The sequence below is a fragment of the Dipodomys spectabilis genome, unplaced genomic scaffold, assembly GCF_019054845.1.
Source record: "Dipodomys spectabilis isolate Male_0828 unplaced genomic scaffold, ASM1905484v1 ptg000002l, whole genome shotgun sequence".
Classification (NCBI taxonomy): domain Eukaryota; kingdom Metazoa; phylum Chordata; class Mammalia; order Rodentia; family Heteromyidae; genus Dipodomys; species Dipodomys spectabilis.
The window spans coordinates 49,465,001-49,488,550 of record NW_024870679.1 but is presented as its reverse complement, the minus strand read 5'-3'; the positions used below and the strand labels follow the sequence as shown (position 1 = coordinate 49,488,550).

The 23,550-nt window shown below is 43.9% G+C and overlaps 1 protein-coding gene and 1 long non-coding RNA gene across 4 annotated transcripts in view; one reads left to right on the top strand and one right to left on the bottom strand.

Annotated features, from left to right (window-relative positions):
- Positions 1-2,490: 2,490 nt before the first annotated feature.
- The window catches only part of Znf691 (zinc finger protein 691), a 40,655-nt gene continuing 19,595 nt past the window's right edge, over positions 2,491-23,550 (bottom strand). The window contains exons 7-15 of one of the 3 annotated variants that reach the window (XM_042677222.1): positions 22,800-22,832; positions 21,811-21,843; positions 19,628-19,648; positions 18,443-18,463; positions 18,320-18,346; positions 18,204-18,230; positions 16,958-17,082; positions 7,504-8,376; positions 2,491-2,505 (exon numbers count right to left, since the gene is read on the bottom strand). In XM_042677222.1, coding sequence (XP_042533156.1) covers positions 7,516-8,376; positions 16,958-17,082; positions 18,204-18,230; positions 18,320-18,346; positions 18,443-18,463; positions 19,628-19,648; positions 21,811-21,843; positions 22,800-22,832 — 1,148 coding nt within the window. In that variant the 3' untranslated portion in view covers positions 2,491-2,505; positions 7,504-7,515. Of the gene's footprint in view, positions 2,506-6,920; positions 8,377-13,293; positions 13,355-16,957; positions 17,083-18,203; positions 18,231-18,319; positions 18,347-18,442; positions 18,464-19,627; positions 19,649-21,810; positions 21,844-22,799; positions 22,833-23,550 lie in introns of those variants that run through there. The other 2 variants (XM_042677229.1, XM_042677238.1) reach the window with 2 other exon arrangements.
- LOC122105954 lies at positions 15,125-18,319 on the top strand. Its single transcript, XR_006147103.1, has 3 exons — positions 15,125-15,905; positions 18,017-18,021; positions 18,308-18,319. It is a non-coding gene; the product is annotated as an uncharacterized LOC122105954 (long non-coding RNA).

Genomic DNA, 23,550 nt, shown 5'->3' with positions numbered 1-23,550 from the left:
AAAGAGGGGGGAAATTCTAGTTTTTCACCACTAAATACAAGTAACTGAGCTGGACCTAGTGTTACATGCCTATAATCCCAGTACTTAGAGGTTGAGACATGAGAATTCTAAGTCTGAGGCCATCTTGGGCTATATAGCAAGTTCCAGGTGAGCTTGAGTTACCTAATGCAATCTGTCTAAAAAAAAACTGAAAAAAAATCCAGGCACTGGTGGCTCACACCTGTAATCCTAGCTGCTCAGGAGGTTGAGATCCTAAGAATCTTCAGATTCTCAGAGGCTGAAATCGGACAAATCTTTGAGACTCTTTATTTCAATTAAACCGGCTAACACTGGACTGGAAGCATGGTTCAGGTGGTTGAGTGCCAATTGTGAGCAAAAAAAAAAAAAAAATGCCAAGTGAAAAATCTAAGTGAGAATTCCAGGATTGGAGTACAAGCCCCGTACAGTATAGTACACATATACAAAAGGTGTAAGTAACTGGAGTTAGGTGTTTCCCTTCCACCACATCAGTTAGGCTCTGACAGAACCTCAGCAAAGCCCCAGCAAGTTAGGCTTTGGTTAGTTTCTCCTAAGGGCAGACATTGCTAAGCAAAACAGAGTGCTCTGATGCTTCAAACTGGTTCCTTTTCTTTCCCCCAACTAAAAATGCAAAGGAATTTCCTCCCCTGATATTTACTGTGAGAACCTGGCTGAGTTCCCAGGTTAAACTCACAGATATGGGCCAGATGACAAAGTCCTCCTAAAGTTTTTATTTACTTATTTATTTGTTTGTTTTGTTTATGTTGCCAGTCCTGAGGCTTGAACTCAGGGCCTGGGCACTGTCCCTGAGCTTGTTTGCTTAAGGCTAACATTCTAGCACTTTAGCCACAGCGCCACTTCCAGCAAGCACTCTACCACGGAGCCACATCCCCAACCCTTCCCCTAAAGGTTTTAACTGTCAGATTTGTCCCTACCTACTTTCCAAAAATTAATCTATTATAGTTTAGGATTTCCTTCCCTGGCACTGGCTTCCACAGGGGTTTTGGGTTCTAGTTTTGTTATAATTTTTATCCAGTCGTGGGTCTCTCCATGTGATAAGCAATTATTAACCCATTTACACTTAAAATCATTACTGATAGGGAAGTACTTATTATTGTTTCTCTCAGTAATTTTGTCCATTTTCTTTTCTTCCCACCTTCCTGTTTCATTGATTTTGTTGTATACCGAAACATGTAGGTGCTTTTCTCCTTTCTTCTGTGCATGCATCTTCTATAGGAATTTTCTTTGTGGTTAGCATAAGGTAAAGTTATAATAATCAATATTTAAGCTGACAACAATTTCAATCATTTAGAAAATCTCTACTCCTTTACCCTCTCACCCACTCCATGTCATTACATTGTTTTGTTCTATTGTTAGGATGCTATTACATCTTTTTGTTTTGTATGCCATTGCTTTTTGTTATTGTTCTTTTTTTGGATAGCTGGGATTACAGGTATAAGCCATTGTTGCCCAGCCTCTTTAGTATTTTTTGTAAGTCAGATCTAGTGGAGGTAAACTCCCTCAATTTTCATCAAGGTGTGTGTGTGTCTGCTGGTACTGAGGCTTGAACTGAGGGCCTTGAAGTCTTACTTGGTTTTAAAGGGCGTTCTATCAGGGCTGGGAAGGCAGCTTAATGGTGGAGTGCTTGCCTAGCATGATAGAAGTCCTGGGTTGAATTCCTCAGTACCACATAAACAGAAAAAGCCAGAAGTGGTGCTGTGGCTCAAATGGTAGAGTGTTAGCCTTAAGCAAAAGAAGCTCAAGGACAATACCCAGGCCCTGAGTTCAAGCCCCAGAACTGACCAAAAAAAAAGAAAAAAGGCATTCTACCACTTGAGCCATACCTTCGCTTTCAGATTTCTCCTTTATTTTTGAAGGACAGCCATGACAGAGGTAGTATTCCTGTTTGGCTGATTTTTTTCATTTCAGCATTTTGAATATATTATCACACTTTCTTGTGATCTGTACAGTTTCTGAGAAAATCTCTCATAATCTTATGGAAGCTCCCTTATATGTTAGTTTTGCTTTTATTCTTTTTTAGATTCTTGGTCTTTGTTGACATTTTGATTGTAATGTTTCTTAGTGTATTCCACTTTGGTTCATCTTAGAGTTCTCTAGGATTCTCAGATTTGGATACTCATTTCCATCCTCAGGTTTGAGAGGTTTGGAGGCCTTATTTCTTCAAGTATATCTCTGTTCTTTTCTATTTCTTTTCTCCTTATAAAAGTTCCATAATGCATATACCAACCAGTCCACTTGATGTTGTCCCATAGGTCCCTTGAGTTCTTTGCTTTTCTTCATTCTCTTTTTCCTTTTGTCTATTTAAGCCTCTTAAGCTTGCTGGTGCATTTGCTTGTTAAGTCAGCTGTTGAAACTCTCCAGTGAACTTTTCAATTTAATTAATATAATTTCAGAATTTTTGTTACTTTTTATAGTTTCTATTTTATTTGTACATTTTCTTTCCTTCCTTTCTCTCTCTCTCTCTCTCTCATTTTCTTTCTTTTTCCTTTCTTTCTTTCTTGCCATCTTTGTTTTTGTAGTTTTAAAATTTTTATTTATATATTTTTTGTCAGTTGTGGGGCCTGAATGCTGGGCCTGGGTGCTGTCCTTCAGCTCTTCAGCTTAAGACTAGCGCTCTACCACTTGAGCCACAGCACCAGTTCTGGCTTTTTCTGCTTATGTGGTACTGAGGAATCAAACCCAGGGCCTCATGCATGCAAGGCAAGCACTCTACCACTGAGCTACCTTCCCAGCCCTGTATTTTGACACAGGATCTCACTAATTTTGCCCAAATGGACCTCAAATTCATCATGCTCCTGCCTCCAGAATATCTAGAATTAAAGGAATGTGCCCCCTCACCCAGTCAATATTCTGATTTTAACAAACTGGCTTAATACTGGGGAAGATCTTCAATAATAAGCTCAACTAGGCTCTTAAGGAGGGAGTTGTCTCTAAGTCCTTTTGGAGGAACATGACTTTTTGGGGTTTATGCCTGTAATTTCCCAATTAGAGATTTCTCCCCCCTACCAGCCACACCTCACATCCCCCCAAAACCACAAAACCCTTTTTTTCTGAAGTTCACAATCTCTTGCTCCCTCTGGTGTCTGTCTTTAGTACTGCATATTTTCTGGTACTATCCTAGCAAGCCTCCTATTCTGTGTTCAGAGCACCCTGGACATTAGAAATATGCTGACTCTGTACCAACATCTCCAAACAAACAAAACATATATCATGCTAGTTGTGGTGGTGGTATGTGTTTTTGCTTTTTTTTTTCCTTTTTAGGGGTGCAGAAAAGGAGGGAGGAAAGGTGAACAAATGCAATCATTCTATTCAGTATACACTATGTGGAAAATAAACTACGCAAATTGTGAGCAGGATGGGAGGGGGAAATGGGGTGAAAGTGAAGGAAGTGGGGTGACACTGTCCAAAAAAAAGAAATGTACTCGTTATCTGACTTCTGAAATGGCAAGCCCTCTACACAACTCCTTAATAACAAAAGTGTATTTAAAACAACCAACCGGGCTGGGAAGTTAGCTTGGTGGTAGAGTGCTTGCCTTGCATGCAAGAGGCCCTGGGATTGATTCTTCAGTACCACATAAGCAGAAAAGGCTGTAAATGGTACTGTGGCTCAAATGGTAGAGTGCTAGCCTTGAGCCGAAGAGCTCAGGGACAGTGCCCAGGCCCAGAATTCAGGCCCCATGACTGACAAAACAAACAAAAAAACCCCAACCAACCAAAAAGAACAAATTCCAGTCTCTTAGGCAACTTTCCATAAAGGAGGAATACTGGGCATTTGCTCTACATTTCTGCCTCCCTCCTGAGGAGGAGCCACAGTTAGGAGCTCTCACTCATGCTGAGTGTGCTTGCCTCTGTCGAGTGTTACAGGCCCTGGGTGATACAGAAAGTAACTCCAACCCTTGCCCTGGCCCAGGCAGAATCACTAGTCCAGGTTTATTAGCAGAATCTAGGTTAGCAAGAGAGGAACCAGTTCCTTGGGCAATGCTCTAAAAGGCCAGAACACTGAATATGGATGTCACTCACTGTTTGTTTGTTTTTTCCCTCAAGGGAAAATCTGTGACCTAAACTGAGCTATGCTGGTTTAAGGAAATAGCAAATTACATGAAGTAAAATGACTCATCTTATCCATTTTCATGTGATTCTTGGCTTGTGTTCTCCTGGGGTAATGAAACCTAACTCTGAAAGAATTTGAGAGTTCTCATAAAAGTAGTTTGGTCTGTATATTGTTCAGTCAATCTTTGAAGAAGAATGTGAACTGGGCTTCCAATCCCACTTTTTTTTTTTTGGTCGGTCATGGGGCTTGAACTTAGGGCATGGATACTGTTGCTAAGCTTTTTCACTAAAGGCTAGTGTTCTACCACTTTGAGCCACAGTGCCACTTCCAGTTTCCTAATGGTTAATTGAAGGTAGTCTCACAGACTTTGCTGCCAGGGTTGGATTTGAATCTTGATCCTCAGATGTCAGCCTCCTGTATAGCTAGGATTACAGGTGTGAACTACTAGCACCTAGTTCAATTCCACCATCTTGCTTTCTTCTATTTTTGATTAATGGTGGGCTTGAATTCGGAGGCTAGGTGCTGTCCCTGAGCTTTTTTGTGCAAAGCTAGTACTCTACCAATTTGAGCCATAGCACCACTGCTTGTTTTCTAGTAGTTCACTGGAGATAAGATTCTCACAGATTTTCTTGCCAAGGCTGGCTTTGAACTGCAATCCTCAGATCTCAGCCTCCTGAGTAGCTAGAATTACAGACATGAGCCACCAGTGCCCACCCTCCTTAATCTCTTTCTTATAATGGTATATTTTATTTAACATTGTCAACTGTAAAACATGTGCCAACTTTGGACATGTAAGAAAAAGTGATCTTTGATGATGGCAAAATGCCATCTACAGAAAGATGCACCATAGTCTTGTGGCAATCCAGGAGGCCACAAGACTGTAAGGGCAAAGATGGGATGAAAGAGGAGGGAAAGCTGCATGTTATGATACGTCCATTAACCCCAAGATCCTTAGTCTCTGGAAGAGATTCTAAATGTACAAAAGGCTTGGTTCAACAATTTCTTGAGGGCTGGGAAGGTGGCTCAGTGGTAGAGCGCTTGCCTTCCATGCCTGAGGCCCTGGGTTCAATTCCTCAGCACCACATAAGAAAAAAGAAAAAAGCTGGAAGTGGTGCTGTGGCTCAAGTGGTAGAGCGCTAGCCTTGAATTGAAGAGCTGAGGGACAGCACCCAGGCCCAGAGTTCAGGCCCCACAACCGGACCCAAAAAACAAAATAAAACAAAACAAAAACAAAAAACAAACCAATTTCTTGAGGAAGCTAATGAGAGCATTGAGTTCTTTGACCAAGATAATGGGTTCAAAATAGGCAAAGCTTCTATATACCTCACAGGAACCTCTTGCAAGGCAATCATGAGGCCATAAATTCCAGTAATTTGTAGCAATTATATGGAGGGTTTAGACTGCCATTCTGTGGGTTGGCAATCCCTCCGAGGTAATTACACAGAGCTCTGTGAGGGTCCATAGAGTCCAAGCCGGGCACCTGGCTTACACATACAACATTTCCCCTTTCATTCGTCCTCCACACTAGACTGCATTTTACTAAAAGACAAATGTAATCCTGTCATTCTCCAACTTCAAAATTCTATTGTCTACAATTGTCCAGAAGTTCTTACTTGGTGTCTAACCCCTTTTATGAGATCTGGCCAGTGCACCTTAGAAACTTCCTCTTATCCTCACATAAAACACTTGGTTACTACATCCAACATTCCATTGCTCCTCAAACGCTTAAGTCTTCTCTTCCATCTGAAATAAGCTTCCATACTTTATCTACTAAGTGCCTACTACTTCCTCAAAACCAAATCCAATCATCTTCTCAGCCTCACCTCTAGAGGTCCATTCCCCACCTGTTACCCCAGGACTTTGTCAGAGGAGTTTCTCTTCCTGAATTCCCTGCAGGTAGGACTATGTCTTACTTCTGGGCCTCACTGGCCAGTCCAGGCCAGAGTAAGGCTCTCTCCCAGGCTACTATAGTACCTGGAGTACAACAGTAAGGACATCTATTACTCTAAATTGTAATTCTGGGTTTATGTGTCTATTTCTAAACTAGAGAACTCAGGGACCAAACTGTCTTCATTGTCAGTATTCAACAGTACTAAGAAAGGAGAAAGAATTGTGCTGACAAAGTGGCTTAGTGGTAGAGTGCTTGCCTAGCATGCATGAAGCCCTGGGATCAATTCCAGTACCACATAAATGGAAAAGGCTGAAAGTGGTGCTGTGGCTCAAGTGGTAGAGTGCTAGCCTTGAGCAAAAGAAGCTCAGGGACAGTGTCTAGGCCCTGAGTTCAAGCTCCAGGACTGGCCCAAAAGAAAAAGAAAAAAAGAAGAAAAGAGTGGAAGAGAAGATGAGGGAGAAGGTTCAAGTGCTAGAGCACTCACCAAGTGTAAGGCACTTTAGTTCAAACTCCATCTTGGCTCCCACTTCCTGCCTAAACTCCTAAATGGCTCCTTTAGGTGGCAACAAGGTGGATGCAGTGAAAACAGCTGGAAGCCACGGAGGCCCAAGCTGAAACTGGTTCCACAACACACTGCTGGGACTTCACCTTCCACGCGGCCTTTCCTCAGCTTATACCCTCAGGGGCTGCTCTGATAACAGACAGCAGTTTATGATTGAAAAAGAGATGTTCAATCGATGCCACTTCCTTCCCTTTCCCTCCTCTTCTCAAAAGCTCCGAAAACTGGGCCTGCCTTCCTTTGCTTTGCAGAGCAACCACCTGTCTCTGTTGGAATTCAACTTCCTTCCAGAATGGCTGCACTGGAACCAGCTCCCAACCGCTCCAAGTAAGTACACAGTCCTTTTCATGGAAGGGTTTTTGTTTTGTTTTGTTTTTTACTGGTAATCATTCTGGGGAAACAAAGCAGGTTGGGGTGGGAAAAACAGGTAACAGAAAAAGGGGGAGTGTGAAGTCCCTGGATCATGGCTCCCTGAGGGCTTCCCTTTTATTCCTAAGGCAGGGCCCCACATCTCTCCTCAGACCAAGGAGGCCCCTTCCCTTAGGAGGGCCACTCCTCCCAGGCTAGAGCTCTAGAAGCACTCTTGGGTCAGGACACCATGGGAAAGCAGGCCACTACAGGGTGTCCTGAGCAGCTCACAGGCAATGTGGAGGCCCTTCAGACAGCGACAAGATCGCACAGGCACTTTCTCAAAGGCCAGAGAACTGCTGCTCCACGTTCTGAGCTATCTTCTCTTCCACACCCAAGGAAGGCAAGTCAAGAGCGTGTCCTCTAACTTTTTCCTGGGAGGAGGCAAGGATTTTAACTCATCCTCAGGACTTTCTGGAGATCGTGGCTTCCGAGACAACAGGAAATCGTTCTCCTAAGCCGGATGAAGGGTGCGCAGTCAAGGTGGCCGCAGCTGATTCTAAAGGCCTTTTTCCTGGCCGAAGGTCAGGACTTCGTGTCCTTCCGCATCTCTACATGGTGCTCCATTCAGCTGGAATCCCTGCCCGTCTGCTCACCCATGTGCGTTTTCTGGTGGCGGATGAGGTTTGAGCTTCGGGAAAAGTGTTTCCCGCACAGGGTGCAGCGGTAGGGTTTCTCCCCTCTGTGGGTCCGCTGGTGCGCCCCGAAGTTGGAGATATCACTGAACGTCCTCCCGCACTCGGTGCATTCGTAAGGCCTCTCGCCCGTGTGCGTGCGGTGGTGCACCCCGAAGCTGGAGCTGTTGCTGAAGCTCTTCCCGCACTCGCAGCAGATGTAGGGCGCCGGCTCCAGGTGGGTCCGGTGGTGCACCGCCAGCGTGGCACTCTGGCTGAAGCTCTTGCCGCAGATGTCGCAGCGGTAAGGCCGCTTGCCCAGGTGATCTTGCTGGTGCGTGGTGAGGTCCGAGCGCCGCCGAAAGCTCTCCTGGCATTCGGGACATTTGTAGTGCTTCTCCTCCAGGTGGATCCGCTCGTGGCGGATGCGGTTGGAGCTTCGGGAGAAGCTCTTGCCACATTCAGAGCACTTGTATGGCTTCTCACCAGTGTGGATCCGCTGGTGTGTTCTCAGGTTCGAGGTATTGTTGAAGGTTTTGCCACACTGGGCACAGACAAAGGGTTTCTCATCTTCTCCAGGCCTTGGATGTGCAGTGGGGTCCTTAGGTCCCCTAGCTGGGGCAGTGACTTTCTGCCATGGCTTTTTTGGATGTGTTCCTTGTGCCCCCTTCAATAGGCTCTCCTGCCCATGTTCCTCCCCAGGTGGGATTCGAGAACCCTCTGAGCCATCCACTCTCCAAGGCTTACCTTCTTCCCCTTCCTCAGGCAGGTGTGGTTCTGGACTCTGCTCCTTCTCACTGCCCATTTCTGAACCCTGGGAATGAACACAAATGTTCAACACCATTACAATGCTTGGGTCAGGCTAGACCTTCTGACAGAAGGCTCCCCAGGGAACCATCCATTAGGAATAACCTCACTTAGCTACAATACTTAGAAAGCATTTACTTACTTAGTTTCAAGTGACAAACTTCATATGTATTTTGATCTACCCAAGAAGATGCCAACTTTGCCCATCAGTAACCAATGGTATCTACTCAATTTCCAAGTGAACTGGTGCTAGGAAGGTGGCTCAGTGGTAGAGTGCTTGCCTTGCATGTATGAAGACCTGGGTTCGATTCCTCAGCACCACATAAGTAGAAAAAGCCGGAAGTGGGGCTGAGGCTCAAGTGGTAGAGCGCTGGTCTACAGCTGAAGAGCCGCCCAGGCCCAGAGTTCAGGCCCCACAACCAACAAGAAAGAGAGAAAGAAAGAAAGAAAGAAAAGAAGGAAGAAAGAAAGAAACCAAGTGAACATAGGACTCTATCATTCTTGAGGCTCTCCTAGTTGTTTACAAGGCCCAACTCTCAATAGTCTTTTACTGCTCTGCCACCCCAACCCTCTTCAGACCTTTTCATAATCTAGGGTTGTACCTGGACCTCCAGGACCTCCTGCAGGTTCTCATTGGCCAGTGCCCACTTCCACCACTCCCAAACATTACACAGACACACGTGCAGTCACAAGTGACATTCTCACATGACACAGCCATAGTCACATTTGAAACATTCAACCACACACACATACAGTTACACACATAGCCAGGATAAAAGAAGAGACCCTGTATACATTTACAGTGGTGGTATAGATGATCTTTTTGACTACAAATTATCTAATCTCTCTGAGCCGCATTACAGGACTCTGATTTAGAAAAAGTGCCTATAATATATGCAACAGAGTGTGTAACACATACTAGTCATTCACCAAATAATGCTACTATTACAACTGCTGGAAACAAGCCATAGTATGGTGGTGTATGCCAGCTACTCAGGAGGTAGAGAGAGAAGAGGATCAACTGAGAGTTCAAGTCTAGCCTAGGCAAAAAGGTAGTGAGACTCTATCTCAAAAACAAAAGAATTAGGGCTGGGTGTTGGTGGCTCATGACTATAATCCTAACTACTCAGGAAGCTAGGATCTGAGGATTGCAGGCCGAGGCCAGCCTGGGCAGGAAAGTCAGTGAAACTTTTATCTCCAATTAACCACCAGAAAACCGAAAGCGGAGCTGTGGCTCAAGACTAGCGCTAGCCTTGAGCACAAAGGAGCTCAGAGTTCAAACCCCAGGACCAGCAAAAGAATTAGGGATGTGGGTTTAATCCTCAGTAACACACACACACACACACACACACACACACACACACACACACACACAATTGAAAACATGTCCTAGCTCTATAAAGAATCTAAGAATCAAAAAGATTCTTTAGGGGCTGGGAAGGTGGCTCAGTGGTAGAGTGCTTGCCTCGCATGCATGAGGCCCTGGGTTTGATTCCTCACCACCATATAAACAGAAAAAGCCAGAAATGGCACTATGGCTCAAGTGGTAGAGCACTAGCCTTGAGCTGAAGAGCTGCGGGACAGTGCCCAGGCCCAAAGTTCAGGCCCCACAACTAACAACAACAACAACAACAACAAAAAAAAACTTGGAAGATTCGGGGGCAGTGCTGAGGAGTTTGGATGATGATAAAACATGAATGATCAAGAATCTGATGAAACCAATGGAGGTGGAGGAACATTCATGGACATGGCAGATGATGAAAGTGAGGGTTTTCCAGAACTTGACATCAACTCCAAAATGACCAGAAAGAGGGCAGATGATATCGACTTTGTTGCACTGTTTGAAGCAGAACAAGAAATAAGAAGGAAAGAAACTTCAGTGACTCCAACCTGCTTGTATCTATGAATTCCCAGTTAGATAATCTCGGTACAAATGCTATGGTTAATGAAGCTAATGCAAGTCTTTGATGCAAGTTCAGATGGGAAGCTGAACGTGATGACTGGCTTCACAACAGAGATGTGAAAAGACTCATTGAGAAAAACAAAAAAATTCAAAAAGAAGCTAAAAACCATTAAAAAATTTAAAAAGCATAGGAAATGAGATCTTCAGAGTAAATTTTATATTAAGATCCTTAAAAAAAGACTTAAAGATCCTTTAAATGAAAGGTTTTGAATTTTTTTAATGAGCACGAAGCTGTGTATAACCTCCTAAAATTTGAAATGCAGGTTAAAATCTCAACCTGTATGGAATTTTTCAGTAAAGGGTCAGAAATGTTTAGTAACTATTTAGGACCGTAGGATCCATGTAATAATTATTCATCTGTTGTCATTGTATCATGAAAGCAGCATTACAACATATTAAGGAATAAGTGTGGCTGTGTCCGAGTAAAATAATAGCGTGTGGCAAACACCTGTAATCCCAGCACACAGGGAACTGAAGCAGAGAAGCTCAAGTTCCAGGCTAGCCAGGGTTACATAACATGAGACACTGTCTCAAAAAAGGCCAAAATAAACTGGGCACCAGTGGCTCAAACTTGTAATCCTTGATACTTAGGAAGCTGTATATAGAGGATCCCAGTTCTTAGCCAGCTGGGCAGAAAAGCTGAAGAGGTTCCATCTCCAACAAAATGTCAGACTAAAGGCATGGCTCAAAAGGTAAGGTTACCAGTACCAGCTGTGAGCAAGCAAACCCAGAGAGGAAAAAGCTGAGTTCAAGTGCCAGTCCTGGCACAAAAACGTTTTTAACGTCAATGAACTGTCATTTATCAATCCCTATTCATATTTCTTGAGGAATTTGGATAAGCGGTATAAAAACATAATAGGTGTGCTTTATTTTCAAGATTCTAGTAAACATCACAAAGTACTTATTCTTTGATACTTAAAGTCACTTTTTCTTGATTTTTCTTTTAAAAATTATACACCCTCTCCAGTTTTCCTTTTCTTTAGCACATGTCACTGTCTGGCATCATGTCTGAGTGTATTATAAACATTAAATGTAAGTTCCCTATTAAATGTAAGTTCCGTGAGAATAGAGAACTTTGTTTACTTTTATTCACTAATGTAGCCCTCATTACTAAAGTAGTTGGAGGCATCTATAGTAGACTTTTAATAAATAATTTATGAGTCAACAAAATTGAGGAAGGCCAGACTGGTCTTCAGAACCCATGTCCTGCTTATGTGGGTCTATCCTAAGCCACTATTTCCCAGCAATCTGATTGCTATCCACTTTGTCCATTACGTGCTTGCTCTTTATGGGGCTGTGCAATTATCTATTTCCACTAGTCATTTGTAAGCAACTTGAGGAAAGGGTTTTGGTTATCACGTAATCTTCTGCAGTACAAGGGTGGGTGCTCAAATGCCCATCCTCTAGTAGTATTTATACGCAGAGCTACATGGTTTCCACTCACTTCTAAAACTGCCATGCTGAGAACCTGTAATTTACCACGGTTGGGCTCTACCCAGGGTAGAATGCTGAGTCAGCAGGCAAGTACAATGATTTAGGATTATGATCATAACCCCCATACAGTTTATGATAGAGTATAGTGAAGTAGATATAAACTCCAGAAACCATTATATAGGGCAGGTTAAGTTCTAGGGGACAGGAACAGTGCCTAGGCTCCTCCTTACCTCCTCCTCCACCTCCTCTTCCTCTTTCTCCTCCCCCCACAGCACCTGGCACATTATACAGGAGCCAATAAGTTAATGTTTTGTTAAGTTCTTACAAACTGCTACACTCAGGATGAAGTGCTATATATAATCATTTCATTTCTATAACTATGCATTTTTCTATCCTTATTTTAAGAATGAAGAAACTGAAGCTCAGAGAAATTAAGTAACTTGCCCAAGGGGCAAAACGGGTATTGATGTCCTTGATGGCAAAGCCAGAGTTTTTAACCATTAAGCTAGTACTGGAAAGAGAAAAAGAGGGAAGGAAGGACAGAAAGAAAAACAGATGCACAGCAGTTAAGTGCCATAGGCATAGCTCTCCCAAGCAATCAGGTGGTAGGACTTCCAGGATGGGTGAGTGAGCAAGACCCAGCCTCGAAGGGAAGAATCGTCAATTACCTATTGGAAAGATAGCTTAAAATAGTCATGCCCCTATCACATTTTAGAGATTGGGGGTGGGGGGGAAGAAGAGGGCCGCGGAGAAAGCCTGACCTATGGCCTATTGGGGCTAGTCTCCCTAGGGCTCAACCAGCACTAAGGGCATGAGTAGAAGGGATCTTGCCTCTAAGAAAAGCGTGCCAAGAAGATGGAGCTGACCACAGAGATCTTGAAGGCCAAGGGCCTAGGAAAGAAGAAACGAAGTTGGAATGTGGTCTACAGAGTTCAAGTTCCTGGTCTGGGGCCAAGCAAAGGGGAAGCGGGTTAGGGGGTGGGGATAAACTTGCAAAGACCAGGGGGGCAAAGTGCTTACGACAGGGAATTGTACGCGGGGGGGGGGGGGGGGCAGATAACGGGTCCGGAAGAAAGGGACAAAGACTGCAATCGGAGGACTCCGAAGACCGATGTCCAAGAGGCTGGAGAGTGTGACGAGGGCGGGACAAGCTAAACAGGAGTCCAAGGGTGCCGCGTTCTGGAAGGCAGGAGTTTGGCTCAGAGACGCCGGTGGGCTTGGGACTGGAGAGTGGAAGGGGACGAGGGGCTGATCCCAAAGGCAAGATCGGTGGCAGGAGCTTGAAGTTTTCAAAGGCCATGAGGAAAAGGGCGGGGTCGGGTCCGGTGTGGCGCCAGCACCCGGACCCAGCGGGCCGGGGGACCCGGACAGAGGTCAGGGACCCCAGGACCCCTCTGCTACCCAGTGGGTCGGCGGAAGAAGGCAGCAGCCACCAACTCCTAGGTGAGAAGAAAGGGGCCGTGCTCTGAGTGCCCCGCGAAGTCATGTCTGCCTCCCCCCACGACCTCGGCCCAAGCCGGGACCCACCTCGCTCCCGCCGTTCCGCCAGAGACAGCGCCGCCTCGGTGGGCGGGGGACAGGAGCCGGAGACGGAACCTAGAAAGGACCCGCCCCCCGGCTTCAGGATTGGGTCTTTGGAGTTATCCTTTCTTTCTATTGGCTTTAGTGTATGCCACTACGCGAGACGCCCAGGAGGAACCGCCAATAAGCTTTAGCCTTGGGCATAGCGTGCTGGGAATTGTAGTCCTGAGGAAGATTACAGCCTCATAAAACAGTTGCAAAGTTTAGAACCGAGTTTGGAACCCTTGCTTTGTTCCTAAGATTGTCGGGTCTCGGATCTGATTTACTTTGAGTTGGCTGTTGACGGCCCTCCTGTAGACATGCAGTAAAGTTAGAGTCTGGCATGTCAAGGCTTACAATTTAAAATCAGTGTGGACTTTGGAAAGAACTCAAAGGTAAATGTCTCCTGTCCAAAGGACAATTATTCTGGCCCTTCCCGCACACTCAGTTAAAGGTAACAGCCACTCGTCCATCCAGATCAAGATAGTAAAGTCTCTAGTGCTGGATTTATTTTTCAGATTTTATTTCATTATTATCACCACAGTATAACTAACTGACCTAGTGGGCTAGCCTCCGGTTTTATTTTAGAAGATAATGAGGGCTAATTAAGTGTGAAGTTACCTACAGGCTTCTTATATCTGATACAAAGAACAGCGCAAAGAATAAAAAGCCTTGCCTTGAGAGCTGCAAAGACAAAGTTTATAATGCTAGCTCTACTGCCTGGCCATTTGGAGGAGCATTTTCTTCCTCTATAAAATAGATAAAATCCTTGGCAGAAGAGTTATAAGGATTAATTGAGTTCTGCCTCCACAAAAGTCAGGTTTTTGTTGTGATTTGTTTATAGTAAATTTAATGGGTAAAGCCATTGTGAGCAATGTTAGTTTTAACGTTGAGATATTCAAGAAAATATGTCTGAAACTGAATATGTAGGACTGAAATATAAATGCATAATGTATAATACTAGTTTATGAATTCATAAAAATTAAATACTAGTGGGAAAATTTAAGAATATAGCCAAGGGGCTGGGAAGGTGGCTCAGTGGTAGAGCGCTTGCCTTGCATGCATGAGGCCCTGTGGTCGATTCCTCAGCACCACATAAGCAAAAAGAAAAAAACCGGAAGTGGTGCTGTGGCTCAAGTGGTAGAGCGCTAGCCTTGAGCCGAAGAGCTGAGGGACAGTGCCCAGGCCCAGAGTTCAGGCCCCATGACCAGACCTCCCCCCCCCCAAAAAAAAAATAAAGCCAAGTTTATTATGAACTGTGGGCAAGGCTTGCTTGAGAGGACTGAAAGCTGTTTAGGAACCAATCTCATAATGTATTCTTCTCTTAACCTAAAGCCTTTTGCTACAATTTCTCAATCATGCCAAACAATGAATACCAGAATTTTATTTAATAACTGTACAAAGGCAAACCAAGAAGTCTATTAAGGCACAGTAGTGGTTAATTTATGTATTACCTTGACTAGGTCAAGGTACCCAGTTATTTAGTCAAACATTATACTGAGTATTTGGATTGAGATTAAGATTTAAATCCATAGACTGAGTAAAACAGATAATGTGCTCCTTAAAGAGAACAGGGCCCATCTAATCATTCCAAGAATTGAATACAACAAAAAAGCTGACCCACCCCTTATATAAAATAGAAATCTGGACTAGATGTCAGCTTCCCCTACCCCAGACTTGAATTAAGTTTTAGGCCTGCCAACTTCCATAATCATGTGAGCCACTTTTTCATACTAAATCAATCAATTACTCTCTTCATTCACACACACGTGTATATATATATATGTATATATACATATATACATGTGTGTACATATATATACACATATATATGTGTATATATATATATATATATTACTATTTGATTTGCTCTGTTTCTCTGGATAGCCATGATTAGTTATATAGGCACTAATGGAAAGAACTTCTGACAGACAGAAAGATCTGGTTTCTGTTGGTTTGAACTGTGTACCAATCTGCAAACTGATAACCAGCATCTCCACAGCTAGGCCTGACCACATATAGGGTGTGACAAAGTGCCTAGCCTTCTTTCTACAATCCATACCCCCAAATCAGATGGGTTACTTTGTCTTCATAACTTCTTATCTTTCAAATAAGAAGTTTACCAACTTCTAGCAAGTTAGTACTCTGATCTAAGAGGTTGCTTGCTGCACAAATAGTCAAATCTTTCAATATAACTGTCTTGGGGCAGGGTAGGGGAAGCATCTACATGGGTGGTTAAAGCTGCCACTTTTTCTCACTGGACCTCTGTGCATCTCAGGAAACTCTTTAAAAGGACCAGAGCAAAAGGCAAGACTGTGCAAGGCCAAAGCTGTGCCTCCCAGGTCCCTAGCTGGACTACTAAAGCTGCTCAAGATTAAGGTAGATGCTTATCATCAGTAGGTGAGATAGCTTTTGAAAACATACACATTCTGTATGTCTTTGTTTCAAATTTGTTTTTTAAAAAACTGTATTCTCTGGCTGTCTCTCAACTATGTCATAAATAGCATTCAAGAACCTGAAAAGGATGGTGTGTTTTTAGCTCTCTGCTCCCATTCCTGAAGAAAGAAGGAAGAATTTGTGTGTGAACCAAAAAGAGAGTTAAGAAGACGGAGAGAGGTTGGGGGGGGGGGGGGGAGAACTATCCTTGATAGAATCAGAAGTTCAGAAGTCAGGGTCTGAAAACCCACTGAGCAGGCTGAGGCAGTGGAAAGTTCTTGGAAACATTCCCTTCAAGTAGAAAACCCTTTTGAAGTCTGTGCTGAATCACAGTCAATATCATCTAAACCTAAACTATGTGTTCAATTTAGTTGTTGCTTTTCAGAAATCTTCTTTTCAGGGCAATAGAAACACCAAGTCAATAGAAGAATGGTGGGTTCCAAACTGAGAGCCCTGGGAGAAAAGTAGTACTGATTGAAACCAGGAAAGGGTATGGATTTGGATCAAGGAAAAGACATTTCAGAATCAGATGTTGACCCAGGGGTCTGAAATCCAGAGTCCTGACCTGGACAATCATGCAAGCAAGTCATGAGGCACATATCTAAAAAGATGGAGCCTTGAGCCCCTGAAGGGCTGGGCCAAGATCAGAGTGCCAGGATACAATGGTATCCTTGAGAGGGAAAAGCTCAGGGCCCTGAGTGGGTAGTAAGGAAGGGTTCACCTTCACATCTCCATTAGCATAGCCTTTTCCTTCTGACTTGGGGACAATAGATTCCTCTGATTTCTGTAACTCCGAGCAAATAATTAAAGGTGCTGTGTTTTTCCCTCCATCATGAAGACAAGGCTCAAAGAAAGGGCGAAGGGAGCCAGAGAAACTGTGGGTGAACGTAAAAATGTGGGATTTGTCAGTCACATTATAGAAGGAGATTATTCCTGCTTCATAGTCCAGGAAAATCCCCACACACTTTGGGGGCTCTTTCAGGCGGAAGGAGGTCTGTGGGGAAGTCAGAGCTTCATAGTGAAGCTCACGACTCTGTCGCAAAAGCCAGTGTCCATTGGCAGGTGAGGCAGTGACTTTCCCCTTCCGGCTCACAGACTCACTACATACACCAAGAATCCATTTGGTTTTCTCTCCTACATACACCTCCCAGTAGTGACAGCCATCTGTGAAGCACTCAGAGCCCAGGACACTGACAACAAAGTCAAATCTGTGGGGGTTGTCAGGCACGGGCCGCTTTTTATCACCAAGCCTCACACATCTTCGGTCCTCAGACAGGATGAGTTTGGGATGTGCTGTCTCTGGATCCAAGGTCACTGCCACTGCAGAATAACAGAAGTGAGGTTTGAAAGGATAAGCCTTAAGGGATCTTTGGAGGAAAAATGGTCTTGAGGTATGCAATTACTATCATTGACACATTTAGTTCATGGCCCTTCCCACCTCCATGTGTCCTGGAACCAAAGAATAGATCTCCTGCTAGGCTACTAAATTAAAGGGGAAAATGTTCTTTTATCTACCTATGAAGCTGCCTTAACTAATCCTTAGAAAATATTGTTACTGTCTTTTATTTTTTGTTATTTGAGGGTTGTTGTGGGTTTTTTTTTGTTTTGTTTTGGCTTTTTCTACTCAAGGCTGGTGCTCTACCTGCAGCTACCTCACAGACTTTCCTTCCCTGGCTAGCTTCAAATTGTGATCCTCAGATCTCAGCCTCCTGAATAGGTAGGATTACAGGCCACAGCACCACCGTCTAGCACTCTCTATCTTCTTGTCTCAACTTCTCTAGAACTGACATTGTAGGTGTGTGTCACCTCACCCAGCCTGAATTTTTAAATTTTTATCAAGTTGGTTAACTGCTTAACACTTTAAAAAGTATTTATGATTTATTAGTTATTTGTCTTCTTTGTGACTTGTTTGCCTCTATACTATTTAGACTAAACAGAAAAGGGACAGAACCCAGGCCCTGAGTTCAAGGTTCAGTGCTGGTGTGAATGCATACATACACACACACACACACACACACACACACACACACACACATACACGAAAATGGAGAGTTCAAGGCCAGCTTGGGCTACCTAGCAAGGCCTTGTTTCAAAAATAAATAAATAAGGGCTGGGAAAGTGGCTCCGTGGTGGAGTGCTTGCCTTGCATGCATGAGGCCCTGGGTTCGATTCCTCAGCACCACATAAGCAGAAAAAGCAAAAGTGGTACTGTGGCTCACGTGGTAGAGTGCTAGCCTTGCGCTGAAGAGCTGAGGAACAGTACCCAGGCCCAGAGTTCAGGCTCCATGACTGACAAAAACAAGCAACTAAAAATAAATAAATAGATAAAATTTAAAATAGAAGAGTATAGTGTGCACTTTGAAAATGGAGCAAAGTTAAAGCGTGGAATTTAAAGAAGCAGGGGATTTAAATTATGGATGGATTTGGTTGATGTAACTTACCAAAATGCAACCGGGCTCTTCTCCAGCCTAAAAGACATAAAAGGGGGTTTTCAAGACAAGGGAGAAATCAAGAACTCGAGAAGGCAGAAGACAAATGTGAGGAGAGAGCATCTCACCTGAGTTAGCCGCAGCTCTTTTCAACTCTGTGGAGGAAGAGACAGGGAGGTGAGCTACCACGAGAAATACTGGGCAGCAGGAGATAATTTGGTATGAAAGTGGTAAAAACATGTGAAACTTACTTAGTTCACTCCGGAGTTTCTCTAAAAACAAAAATAGTTGGATGTATGAGAGTGAGGGTCAGTTACCCATCCTCAATACTACTGTCCACTGCAGCCCACATTCCTACAGCAGACCTTCAGTAGCTATACCTAGCTCCCAGCTGAGGGCCACAGGTCCCCAGAGATATAGCCAAGGGTCAAAAGATTCCTATGTGAGAAGGGAGGGGAGGGAGGGGGAGGGAAAGTGGGAGAAAACGAGGGAGGGGATAACACTGTTCAACAAGAAACGTACTCATTACCTTACTTATGTAACTATAACCCCTCTGAACATCACCTTTACAGTAAAATAAAATAAAAACTTTAAAAAGAAAATTCCTATGTGAGCCAAGCCTTACCTACAGGTAAAATAATACACCTTTACCTATAGGTAATGGCAGTGTCGATGTATATATAAATTCTATAGGAAAAGACTAAGATACAAGTTCACTTAAAACTATTACTGCTGTCGTGTGTATTTTCTGCATGTAAAATAGATGTGTCATGTGTCTTCAGACTTTACAAAAATAGTAATGTAGAGGTTCTCACAGATGGAATGATAGAAAAGCATCATTCCAGCCCATTCAGTTTAGTGGGGACCCATTGTCTTAGATCTCACCTAAGAGAATGCTGTGCTTGGATGATGAAAGGGACATTGGATTGTTTCACTAATGAGATACATCTATTCCCATTTAGAGTCTAGAAAACAGCCATACAGGAAAAGGAAGAAGAAAACAATTGAGAAAAGAGGCCTCTGTGTGTGTGTGTGTGTGTGTGTGTGTGTGTGTGTGTGTGTGTGTGTGTTGGTATTGGGGCTTGAACTCAGGGTCTTACACTCTTGCTTGGCTTTTTCCACACAAGGATGGCACTCTACCACTTGAATCACACCTCTACTCTCAGCTTTTTGCTGGTTAGAGTCTTATAGACTTTTCTGCCTGGGCTAGCTTCAAACTGATTCTCAGACCTCCTAAGTAGCTAGGTTTGACAGGCATGAGCCACCAGAACCAAACTTGAAAAAAAGCCTTCTAGAGCCAAGAAATCCCCAAACCCCATAGCTTAAATTACCCTTGCTCCCTCCCTTTTACCCTGGGAGGTGACACTAAAACACTTATCCCAAACAGAGATGCCAGCAGAAAGAAACTTGTGCCAAAGATAAGGAGCAGAACTTACTGAGGGCTTTATGGAGTCTTCCTAAAAAAACAAAACAAAACAGAGAGGAGAGATCAGATCTTGCCTTTATCCCTGAGGCCCTAGGTACCACTCCCCCGTCCCATAACTGAGAGGATGGAGATGTTTCCTTCAGTGCCTAACCCAATCCTATGTCACAGAGTTTAGTCTCAGGAAACCAATGGTGCCAGTTCCACTCGCCCAGTGATCCAGGCTGCCCCAGCCTTGGGTTCTTCCTGTGCCTTCTTTGTGGTCTGTCTGGTTTCATTTCTGCTATTTGTTTACATGTGCTGATAACTGTAGCATAGAAGCGTATATGCCTCGCTGTCCTTTCTTTATTATATCTAAGGTGTAAAACTAGCTGCTAAAAGTGTCATATTGACTTGGTGACATTGTAATAAAAGTCATAATTTTTCCAAGTCTGGATATCACAGAAAATTTGGAAACATATGTATATGCGTCATATCCTTTGAAGGAAGTACTTGTAGCTTCTCTGCAGGGAGCTGCCTAGCATTGATCCGGCCAACGAATCGAAGTTACACACCTGAGTCCACTATCAGGCCCTGGGCTAAGGCTGGCTGTGGATTAGGCTTTGGCTATGGAGCAATGAGTCTGACTATGTCGCAGTTCTCCCAGGACCTTATGGTTTGTGATTGCCTTTTGCAATACTAACAGCTGAGTCCTGTTCTTAAACAAGTAGATACTGAATGTGAGGTACATAGAACGATTGTTCTGCTTTATAGAGAGGCAGCCTGATGATCAGAGGGACATGACACTTGCTCAAGGTTATCCAGCTAGTGAGTGACCCAGAGGTAAGATTCAAACCCAAGCCTACCCAGCTCTTGAGTCAGAGACCCTCATCATTACTCCACATTTTGCTCTTGGGCAAAATGCCTAGAGTGTCTGCATTGCTCATCTCATATTTTCATTAGCTTGGAAAAAAATATAATAGGAAGGAGGTGAAATCCTAATGTCTTTGAACTGGGACTCATCGAGCCAGTGACTTGTCTTTCCTATCTAGACTTCAAAAGGAAGTCTGACTTTTATTTTCAGTGGTCCCTGGTACATATCAAATTGAAAAATGGCAGTAAGGAAAATGAGCTTCAGGCCCTGTGTTAGATCTTTCCAAAATATTTTCTCTAGGTAGGTGCAGTGGATCATTCCTATAATTCAAGCTACTGGGGCAGCAGAGATTGGGAGGATTGAGGTTCAAGGCAAGCCAGGGCAAAAAGTTCATGAGACCCCTCAATCTCAAATAAAAAAGCAGGGCAGTATGGTATATAACTTTCATTTAAACTAACTGGAAGGAATAAATAGGAAGATCATGGATCCAGGCAACCCTGGAGAGAAACACTATTTTAAAAAATAAGGAAAAAAGGCCATGGGTGCATGGCTCAAGTGGTAGAACAGCAGCCTGCCAAATGGAAGGCCCTGAATTCAACAGCAGTAATGCAACATATATATGTATATGTATGTGTATGTGTGTAACATACACTAAAAAATCAGGTAAAATAACTTCCCCATTTTACAGATGAAAAAACCAAAGTTCAGGGTATATAGTGACTAACTCAAGGCCAGTAAGTGGCAGGCAGATGATCAGCAAGCTGAGTCAAGTGGTGCTGACTCCAGAGACTGTAGCCTTTCCATACACAACACCATCTCTCTTTGTTGTTGTATGAATTCTTGAAGTCTCACGCATTCTATATGACCATATGGTCATACTTTTAAATAATATGTAGACTTCTTGTCTATGTGATTGGTGGAAAGGCTAATGAAGGGAGCATGTGATGGTCCAGAGCTATGCTTTTTTTTTTAATGTTCTGTTAACTGGGGCTTGAACTTAGGGCTTCCCACTCTTGCTTACCTTTTTTTTCTCAAGGCTGTTACTCTACCACTTGAGCCACAGTTCCAATTGGAGTTAATTGGAGATAAGAGTCTCTCAGATTTATCTCCACAAGGTAGCTTCAAATCATGACCCTCAGATCTCAGCCTTCTGAGTAGCTAGGATTCCCATGCATGAATCGCCAGTGCTCAGCCAGAACTAAGGATTTTGATCCTTACCCTCTCCCACCAACTCCCTATCCCCTTTATATTAGAAATTGCATTCCAGTAATATTAGGAGAGCTTCAGTACTTATTTAAGTGAAGAAAGAATACACTACTTGTTCTGTACTTCTCACTCTTTACCTTTTTCTTTTGCATGGTCTTCAAGAAGATTTTCTAGAGATTAAAGAAAGGAGGGGGAAGACAATAAGACTGTTTGTTGTTACCTTGAGGGTCCCTGATTCTTACTGATTGTACCTGCTCTTGAACTTGTCCATCTTCACCTGCACATTCCTGATCTAGTCCTTTATCTTCTCTCATTGTGATGATAAAAAATGATAACTCAAAATGTCTCCCGTATTTGCCTTACTCCCTCTGGTATATTCTCAGCACTGCTGTGAGAGGAAGGTTATGAAAGCACCCTTCCCATTGACTTATTACCACTCATCACTACTACTGTTAGGAAAAGGGCCAGAATTCTTAGTGTGATCTCCAGGGCCCTTGTGACCTAGTGTGGACATCTCCTCCTCACTTGTGCATCTTTTCTGAGTATTGCTCTCCCTGGCCATGCTTCTGTCAAGTTGTTCTTTCCGCTGTGCATGGTTTCCCATCCTCCTCTCCCCTCACTCATGATTTCCAGTTCTTTAAGGTGACCATCACCTCCTCAGCCCTCAGCTCAGTTGGTTCCTCTTGCTCTTGAAGAACTGAGCACTTTCTTTTATGGCACTTAAAAACATTTATTTGTTTAATTATTTGGTTGTATAATCCCTGGCTAGACTGAAAGCTTCAGAAGACCAAAGACTATGTCTGGTTTCACTCACCATTGGATCCCCATTGAGTAGAGAATTATCAATTACTTAGTGAGTGAACAAAAGTTTCTCTATGTTTGAACTACCCAACATCCCATAAGAATAAGCAATGAGCTCACAGACAAAAGCCACTGAATCTACCAGAAGACAAGGTATGATGAGTAAGCTAGTGAAAGCTGGAAGCAATGGATTTAGACACCATCATCAACACCAAGGGCGGTAGATGATACAGTTTCCTAGCTGAGAATTTAAATTTGTGGGTACTGGGGACACAGAAACCAACAAAAGAAAAATGTCTCCCTCACCTCAGTCCAAAACACTTACCTACTTCCATCGCCTGTTCATAGAGAAGCTTCTCTAGAAGGGAACAGAGATGGGCATCATCAGCTCTGCTCTTTCTTTTTTTTTGGGGGGGGGGGTCTGGTCGTGGGGCCTGAACTCTGGGCCTGGGCACTGTCCCTCAGCTCTTCAGCTCAAGGCTAGCGCTCTACCACTTGAGCCACAGCGCCACTTCCGGCTTTTTTCTTTTTGCTTATGTGGTGCTGGGAATCGAACCCAGGGCCTCAGGCATGTAAGGCAAGCGCTCTACCACTGAGCCACCTTCCCAGCCCCCAGCTCTGCTCTTTCTAATAGGCATCGTTCTCCACAGATAACCCAAGCTGCTTGACAAACTCATTGTGGCTATAACTGTGTGACTACTTGAAAAATTAAAAGAGGGCTGGGGCTATGGCCTAGTGACAGAGTACTTGGCAGCATGCATGAGACCTTGGGTTTGATGGAAGCGGGGAAGGAAGAAAGGGAGGAGGAGGGAGGGAGGGAGGAAGGGAGGGAGGGAAGGGAGGGAGGGAAGGAAGGAAGGAAGGAAGGAAGCGAGGGAGAGGGGGAAGGAAGGAGGGAGGGAGGGAAGGAGGGAGGGAAGGAGGGAGGGAGGGAAGGAAGGAAGGAAGGGAGGGAGGGAGGAAAGGAGGGAGGAAAGGAGGGAGAGAGGGAAGAATAGAAGGAAGGAGGGAAGGAAGGAAGGAAGGAAGGAAAGAAGGAAGGAAGGAGGAAAGGAGGGAGGAAAGAAGAGAGGGAG